The sequence below is a fragment of the Erigeron canadensis genome, chromosome 3 (genome assembly GCF_010389155.1).
Source record: "Erigeron canadensis isolate Cc75 chromosome 3, C_canadensis_v1, whole genome shotgun sequence".
In the NCBI taxonomy this organism is placed as follows: Eukaryota; Viridiplantae; Streptophyta; class Magnoliopsida; order Asterales; family Asteraceae; genus Erigeron; species Erigeron canadensis.
In genome coordinates this window covers 3,267,290-3,276,782 of record NC_057763.1, presented here as the reverse complement: position 1 = coordinate 3,276,782, position 9,493 = coordinate 3,267,290, and the positions used below count along the sequence as shown (strand labels likewise).

General features: G+C 31.5%; 1 protein-coding gene across 1 annotated transcript; it reads left to right on the top strand.

Annotated features, from left to right (window-relative positions):
* Positions 1-1,001: 1,001 nt before the first annotated feature.
* Positions 1,002-4,413, top strand: LOC122593015 (probable protein phosphatase 2C 23). Its single transcript, XM_043765352.1, has 4 exons — positions 1,002-2,817; positions 2,917-3,030; positions 3,570-3,834; positions 4,032-4,413. The coding sequence occupies exons 1-4, from the start codon at positions 1,198-1,200 to the stop codon at positions 4,145-4,147; spliced, it is 2,115 nt and encodes a 704-aa protein (XP_043621287.1). The 5' UTR covers positions 1,002-1,197; the 3' UTR covers positions 4,148-4,413.
* The last annotated feature ends 5,080 nt before the right edge of the window (positions 4,414-9,493 follow it).

Below are 9,493 nucleotides of genomic sequence, written 5' to 3'. Positions count from 1 at the left end.
CCACGTTGGAACACGCCACCAACCCCCACCACGAGTGGTGGCGTCAAAATGAGTGGTCAGACCACGCACTCCATAATCCATTTCCTTCCAATCATAACATATGATTTGATTTTATTTTTGTTTTTAAGTTTACTTTTTATTAAATAGTAGTGAATGGTGGATTAAGTGGTCGGATGCCAACAAAATTTGGATGAGTGGTGAGTGAGTGGTAGAGTTGAGGTGACATAATATGATTGATTAAAAGTGAGTGGTGAAAAAGTGAGTGGGAGGTGGGTTGTCATCCCCCTTAAATGACTAACCGAAAAACATTAACGGAAAAACATATTTGATAATGAACAGTGCCACCACCACGTGGTACTATTCTATTGGTCCACCTACACTCCGCGTTTCTATTTGAATTTTTCCATATCGGATTTCGTTTGAATTTTTTTTTTTCCTTTTGGTTTTTCTTGCACAATTTTTTTCTTTTGCTTATTTTATTAGTACATCTTATACCCCGCATCACTATATAAATTTTGCCATATCTTGGAGTTATTTTTTTCGGTTTTTGTGTTAACGACTAATATATTGAAAACTTTTACTCAATATTTTGTTTTTTATTTTGTGTTATTGCACAAACTAAAAGTATGTATTAGATATTACAAACTTTTTTATTAAGTTTTTTTAGTTTTTTCGTACAAATATTATTTATTTTCTTTGAGTTATTTCTTGGATTTTTATACTTTTATCTTTTTAATTATTAAGTTGGTTCAACTCAGATAGAATAACATAACAAAACCGTATCACAATGACAATTGGTTAATGTACAAATAATGAGTAGTAGTGTAGTACTCTGTACTATAACTTTCCATTTTCTCATTGCAAAATTTCTTAAAATATTGATACATCACTATGTGAAAGAAATACCATGGATTTGTTGAAATTTGTCCTTTTTTATTATAATAAAAGTTTTTAAAAACCTCCGCCCAAAATAGTCAACCCTTCTATCCTTCTCTCTCACATCCCACCATCATCACCACTTCAACCTTCTCCCTTTTATTCAACACACAAACATTATTCTTCTCTCCCAACTAATTATTTTCTTAATAATAATAATAATCACTCCCTCATTTTATTTCCATGGAAACCACTCTTTTATTATAAATTATCATTTCTCTTCTTCTTATTATTATAATTGATTAATTTATTGTTTTCATCATGGGAAACGGCGTCGGAAAATTGACCGTTTGTTTCACCGGACCCGACATCATCCACCGTCGTAAACACCTCACCGCCGACATCATCTCTGACCCAGTTGACGATCTGGGTCATTCTTTTATCTACCGCCGACCCGACCCATCTCAGCTTTCTTCATCAAAAGTCCACTCAGCTGATGAAACGACGACGTTTAAGTCAATCTCCGGCGCCTCTGTTTCAGCCAATACTTCAACTCCTCTGTCTACATCTTTTCTTGATGTTTATTCTTATAATATAATTGATAAAGCTTCAGCTATTGAAAGTTCTACTTCTTTTACTTCAGGCCCACTTCATCCTTTACCTAGAAACTCAATAAATTCGGGTCCTTTACCTGGCCCAGGTGCGTTTTCGGGCCCAATTGATAACCCTTTTCTTTCGGGCCCGATTGACAGGGGATTCCTATCAGGTCCCCTGTTTTCGGGCCCGCTTGATCATTTCCAGAGAAGTTATTCTCACAGTGGCTATGGTGGGTATAGAAACCGATCAAGAAAACGAAACTTGATCAGGGGGATTAAACGGGCGATATCGAAAACTTTTACGATATCAGCCCGTGGGCAGGGCTCGAATTCGAGCGTTGCCCCAATTAGTAAAAATGTTGGATTTGTGAAAGATAATGATTGGGTTGAGGGTGGGAATGAGAAAGTTAATGAATTGACTGTAAGTAGTATTAATTTAAGTAGTGAAGGGAGTTATTTAGATGATGATGAGTGTTTGGGTCAGGGTCAGAATTTGCAATGGGCTCAGGGGAAAGCAGGGGAGGATCGGGTTCATGTCGTTGTTTCGGAGGAACACGGGTGGGTTTTTGTTGGGATTTATGATGGGTTTAATGGTCCTGATGCACCTGATTATTTAGTATCTCATATGTATTCAAATGTTTATAAAGAACTCAAAGGATTGTTATGGGATGATGATAATGATAATCAAAATGATGTATCTAATAATAACGATAATAATAGTACTTTGGTAGAGTCATTAGACGTTGTGGACTTGAATAGTACTAATAACGAACCGCGAAAGAATTCGTTACATGATTATGAACTAGAGAGTTACCCAAGTGTAAATGAGGATTTTGAGATTAATTTAAGGAAAAAGAAAGGTAAGATTAGGAAGCGTGGGGCGGCGAAGAAAAGGGAGGAGAATCAGAGGAGATGGAAGTGTGAATTTGATCGTGAAAGATTGGAACTTGATAGGAGGTTAAGGGAACATATGAATACAAACGGGTCGAATTCTATTAATCCTTCGGATGTTTTGAAAGCTTTGTCACAAGGACTAAAGAAAACTGAGGAGGGTTTTTTGGATATAGCTGATCAAATGCTTGTTGAGAATCCTGAATTGGCTTTGATGGGGTCATGTGTTCTTGTTATGTTAATGAAAGGAGAGGATGTTTATGTGATGAATGTTGGTGATAGTCGGGCGGTTCTAGCTCAGAAATCCGAGCCGGATATTTGGGGACAAGATTTAGAGAAGATTAATGAAGAAACATGGTATGATCTTGAGGTTTTTGAGGCTGATATTGCCACTACAAATTCTAGTTTAACTGCTTGTCAGCTTAGCATAGATCATAGTACCTCCATTGAAGAGGTAAATGCAAGGAATATAATGTCAAATGATTCAAGTTTTCACCTTTTATAGTTTATATTTGTTGGATATTAACAGTAGAACTTTTTTAAAATTTTGCAGGAAGTTCAAAGAGTAAAGAGTGAGCACCCTGACGATGCTTGTGCAGTGATGAATGATCGTGTCAAGGGGTCGCTAAAGGTTACTCGCGCATTTGGTGCTGGTTTTCTTAAGCAGGTAATTAAGAAACATTATTTCAAATTGATCATAAAAAAGCAATGTGGGATTGATTCCTGTTGGTCTTTTGGTGAAAGTAGATTCTTCTATGTGTTGGAATACTTGATAGATTGGATAGTATTTAGGAATTATACCTTGGTTACTCTTTTTGGATTGATAGAAAGTAAGTTACCTTTTCTATTTTTGGCGTGGTCGGATTTCATATCGACCTTTCACTTTTGTGCCCAAGTATAAACTTTAACTCAAAGTGACCAACTTTTTGAATCATCGAACTTGACTGTTCATTGCAATCAAGTGCCATTTTTCAAGTGAATATTACACTGCTATTTGCTATAATCAGGAAGTGCCAAGTATTGCGAGTTACCTTACATTTCTACAACTTGGCCATGTTTTGTCCTTCTTGCCGGTCATAGTTCTTTTGTGCATATTTTGTGAGATGGCATCATCTTATCTTCAGATGCAGTCTATGCATAAACTTTAATGATTCCACTTGATGTGATTTTTGATACTAAAGTCTTTTGTTTCTTTACTTATTCCAGCCCAAATGGAACAATGCATTACTAGAAATGTTCAGGATTGATTATGTGGGAACTGCTCCATATATAAATTGTCACCCTTACCTTCACCATCACAAACTAGGCCCAAGAGACCGGTTCTTGATATTATCTTCAGATGGACTTTATCAATACTTTACAAACGAGGAGGCTGTCTCTGAAGTAGAGCTTTTTATTCAATGGTCACCTGAAGGTGATCCTGCTCAGCATTTAGTAGAAGAAGTTCTACTTCGTGCAGCCAAGAAAGCTGGTACGTCATTGAGTTCAAAAACGAGTTTTTCACTTTTATATCCTTCCTTCTCACTTAGTTTTCAAACGGAAAAAAAAAAAAAAACACCTCTACCGTGAAAGATTTGTTGTTTAATGCTTTCATATTTGTCTAGAATCGCCGGTTCTTGTAATTTGTAGTACTTATCAACTAACAAACTTTTTTTTTGTTCTTTACAGGTATTGATTTTCATGAGTTGTTGGAAATACCACAAGGGGATCGAAGGCGCTACCATGATGACGTTTCGATCATTGTTATTTCACTCGAAGGAAGGATATGGAGATCGTGTGTGTAATCAACACACAGAGTAAAGATAGAAACCCACAAATAAAATTGGTTTCCTTACATGAAAATAGCTAGATACAGTGCACCAACTCGACTCATGCCCAATTTTTCGATCTTTCTTATTCTGTGAGGTTTTGTAAAGGTGTAAAATTGTTGTTTCATGTTCATTAATATGAAGCTGTCATATACCAGAATTGCAAATATGATAATAAACTACCTGTTTTTTGTAAGAAGTTTGTATTGTATAAAGGTTATAAATACATATGATTCACTCAATCTTTCTGTTTAAATATTGGAAAGTGAGTGTTTGGATTCAATTTTTGTTGGCAAGTTCACAATTGTTGTTAAAAAAACAAAAAAAAAACATTGATTATGAAACACACTAGATAATACTATCAGTCTTTTAACATTGGTAGTATTTTGAAATAGATTAAATAAATAAATAAATTTGTTCGTGTGTAATATTCTATGATTGCTTTACATTTTTCCAGGTACAAGGGATTTAATTACATATATAAAACTATTATATGGTTAGAACATTTAAGTGTTACTAAGATATAAAACATGTAATATAAAACTTCTATATGGTTAATATTAATATGTTAGTAATAGGCTTTGGAACTGTCGATATATAAAAGGCTTTTCATCTAAACTCCTATGAATTTTTCGTGTTTCCCTTCTATTGTATAATTTTATTGAATGGTTGTCAAATTGTCTAATCTAGATGACATAGGCAGTTATCTGGTTTTTCCAATACTTGAATGATTTGGATCGAACAATTTGATAATTTTTAATGACTTAATATGAAAAAAAAAGGTTGTCTTGGAATGAACAATAGGCAAAGTACGAGAGGTATTAGGCAAAAACCCAAAACAAACCCGTATGAAAATCGCTATTTTAAATCTTCTTTTACAAATTCACTTATAATTATTTCAATTATAAGAAAGTAACTACTCGTATATATTAGTATCAAACGTTTCAATTATATAGATATTGAATAAAAAGGCAATGGAAGATAGTATTTATATGAAAACACGAAAGAGGCTTGGTCAAATTACCAGAATGTTTTGGATAGATGGATCAGGGATGTTGTTTTCAAGTGTCAAAAATCAAAATATTGAAATGTATCATATGATGAAATGAATCAAATGCCAACAAGGACAGGACAATGACTTTCAATTTTGGTGGTCAAACAACTCAAACGAGCCGTGTGGCTAAACGTCTGAAACACGTGGTGACGAAAGTAAAGAGATGCTTCATGGTTGACTTACTTTTCATTATACTTTTCATATATTTAACAAAAGTTTTTAATCAATTACAACGAGATGGTACCCACACAATGCGGCGGCGAGACGACGATGACGGTGGTGGCGACATCTATTGGTGTATGTAAAAGTATTTGATTTAAAGGTTTGTAGAGATATTTTCAAATATAATGGACTAATGGTGTAATTTAATATTAAGGGTTGATGATGATTTAATTTATTAAGTCAATTTTGGTTAATTCGCATGTCCCATTTATATAAACTTTCAACATAAATGTTATAATTTTTATATATCAATTACAATAATAACAATGGGCGTGAATATAAACAATGAAACAAACTGATAATTAGATGTGTAACTACCTACTAGTTTGTTTTTTTTTTTTATAATTAAAAGGTATGTATTTTAATATGTAGAACTTTATAACTGGTTTATCATATTGCTTTTATTTAAGATTGTTTTGAATTCGTCTATCTTTATTTTTGATTTGGCTTATTAATATTTTTTTTAATGGTTTTATTTGCTTTATTTTTTAGTTTATTGTTCATATAGAGAATGATTCCTATCTTTTTTTTAAAAACTATTCATAATAATTAATTTTTTTTCTCATTTATATAAAATTAGTTTATGTAAAAAGTGTTAGCAAGCATGATAGTACATACTAAATATGAATAAGTCCAGGTCTTTTCTAAAACAGTCTAATTACCTCTTGGTAGAAATAAAGCTGTATACATTATACTTTCTTCAAACCCCTCTTTTATCGAGATTTTGTTGTTCTTGTTGTTGTTGTACTAAACTTGAGATAAGAAAAATTATCTTTTTATATATATAAATCATTTCTTTTATATTAAACTAGGTACATTTAATACATCTATCTATAATTCTATTTTATTTATCTTATTTTCTTGTAAAACAAGTCAAATTTTTTTTTTTTTTTACTTTTAACTTTTCAACTCACACACTATATCTACTTAATATATCTTCAAAATATTTTCTAACCATGTTTATTCAAATTACCCATCTTTTTTATTCACTAAATTAAATAATATTATCATTTAAATAAACTTTTTTAGATTTTAAAATATACATATAGCATCAATTATTGAAAAATAATGACATACTTCGAGAAATTAACTGATTGACACTATAATGCATACGAGAAAACCATTTTTAATAATTGTCAACACTATCTGTATAAATGACTTATTTTCACTGCATTGTTCAAACACATTGCTAAAATATATAGTGCATAAAACCATATACAGTAAAACCTCTATAAATTAATAATGTTGGGACCGAGATATTTTATTAAATTATCGAGATATTATTATATCGATAAATTAATGAATAATAAATTTAAAGAGGTTCATGTATCACTTTTATAATTTTCATATCCAATGTACATTCACATGTTAAATGACACAAAAGTCCAAAACAAATTGCTTTCAACACGATAAAATTCGTTCCATGAATTTTATCGGCTCAAGTAATTTAAACATGTAAACTATGAAGAAGACATTCGTGAGCTTGAGAGCTTGATTACGGGTATGCATTATTAGCACAAAACGGATGTGAATGAGTTGCGTGATTATCCGGGTGAAAATAATGAATGTTTTGAAATTCAAAGCATTGAAAAATTTTTGATAGATACTATTCAAAATCTAGTTGACGGTGAAGGTGAGGATAATACAGTAGTTTTTGAAATCGATCACTCGGAAAGAAAAATTATAAGCGGCTAACAATTCCTCACAACTTTTTGTTGCGACAATGTCTCAACTATTAAGTGCAATGTAAAAATTTAAATATATATTCAACATAGATATAAAGTTTAAAAAAAACAAGTGAATATAGATTCATTTTTTACTAAACAATATTAAAATTTTGGAATATTTAAGAAATTATTAATTTATAGTTTTGATGGGACCTATATTTTTACCTTGGGGTTTCAAAAAAGTTATTATCTTATTATTTTATTAATTGGTGTCAAATTTTGTACTGATCTCAAGTTGGGACCGGACAAATTATTAGTTTTATCGAGATTATTAATTTATCGAGTATTAATTTATAGAGGTTTTACTGTAGTTTGAAAATATTCTAGATCATTATTCATAAGAATAATTAAAAGTGTTGTATTTTGTTGTAACGTAATTTGTATCTGCTATGTATGGCAATGTTTTATAAAATCAAAATTGTATGCTTTAAGTATATTTAGTGGATTAAAAGTTAGGCATAGTTACTACAATAGAAGGTCTTGGTTTAGGCTATTAGTTAATTGTAACGATTTCAACATGTTGCAATAATTCTAAACACGAATGATATCCATTATTTGATCCAACATGCAAAAAGGTTGGAATAAGATCAGTCTAAATCAATCATCTATGATTTTATTTGGTTGTTCTCAAGGTCCAATTAACACTTCATATATGGGAAGGAATCCGAATCTTTTAGTCAACGATTCTAGAATAAATCAATTGATTTCAAGTCGACAATCCTTAAAATGGTATCCAAACAGACTATAGTTGTATATATTATGAAATTTGGTTGTTCTCAAGGTCCAATTAACACTTCTAATATGGGAAGGAATCCAAATCTTTTAGTCAACGATTCTAGAACAAATCAATTGATTTCAAGTCGACAATCCTTAAAATGGTATCCTAACAGAGTAACAGATTATAATTGTATATATTATGAATTATAGATAGGAGATATAGTGAATTGAGAACCGAAGTAAGGGTAAAAACTGTGAGAACCAGTAAAAAAAACTATCTCTAAAAGTGGACCCCGTGTAGCTAAGAGCTACGCCAATACCATATCCAACCATCACTATTTCTTGAATTACCGCCCATCAAATCCATACCATTTTCAGATGCGTCCAGTGAAAACCCCATTAGATCGAATAAGGGCAACGCCCGTACCGTATCAACCCGCTTTCAACATATAATCATATAATTTTTTAATTTTTTCAAAATTTGTTTGTAGAATGGGTTTTTATTAAGAAAATAATAAAATCAAAAATTAAAAACTGAAAATTAAATATTTAAATAACCAAACTAAAATAGAGAAAGAAGGATGAGAAATAATGGTTTTCACAGTTTTCATCTTTGTTTTGGTTATCACTTTTACCATTAACTTTTATATTTAAGCATACATGGTGCTACAGTTTTAGTTTTTTATTCTAGCGGGCCCGTGCGTGTTTTTAGTTTCCTATTTTACTTCCAAGAAGGTTTGCAACTTTTTTTTTTATTTCGGCACCAAACTTTTGTGTTTTACGATATGCGTAGTATTGTTTAATGATGTTTTTTTTTCTCCTGATAGTAACTGTTGACATGTGAAATTTATGATCTGCATTCAAGTTCATATTGGATGTTATCTCCAGCTAACGACCGTGTATAACACTAGTTGAAATTATTATAAATCATTCAACCAATATAACTAGTTAAGACATTTAAACTATAAATCAATAAGGGTGTAAACGAGACGAAACAATTCGCGAGTTATTTAATATCAACTCGCAAATTATCTAATATTGACTCACTCTAAGTCTAGTCAAGCTTGAGCTGCTCGAGTAGACTTTTGAGTCAGGTTTGGGCCTTAGATAGCCTACTTGAAAAACTCGCAAGCTTTATCCAGCTTTTGCTATTTATGGTTATACCCTTAAAGATTAATATTTTTTGCATAGTTTTAATCTAAGCGAGCTAAGCTTAATCGAGTCGAAGTCACAAATATCAAGTCAGAGCTTGAAGTTAAGGAGCTCATGGGTATAATTTGATTTGAAATATAGTATTAAACTTGATCGTGTTGAGACAAAGTGTCGATTAATAAAGTGACCTCAAACTTCAAAATAAAACTTTAGTCGAACACAAGTTGAGTTTCGAGTTCTCAAGTTGAGCTCAAACTTTTAGTTACAAAAAAAAGTAGTTAATGAAGTTTGTTTTCAAGTTTAAGTTTTTTTTACTTTCCTACCAAAGTTTTACTCTTTTTTTTACCTTTTTGCCACATAACTTTTGTTTTTAAGTTTTTTCCATCAAAAGTTTATTTCTTACTTATTTTTACCACATAACTTTTACTTATTAAACTTTCGTCATGAAAA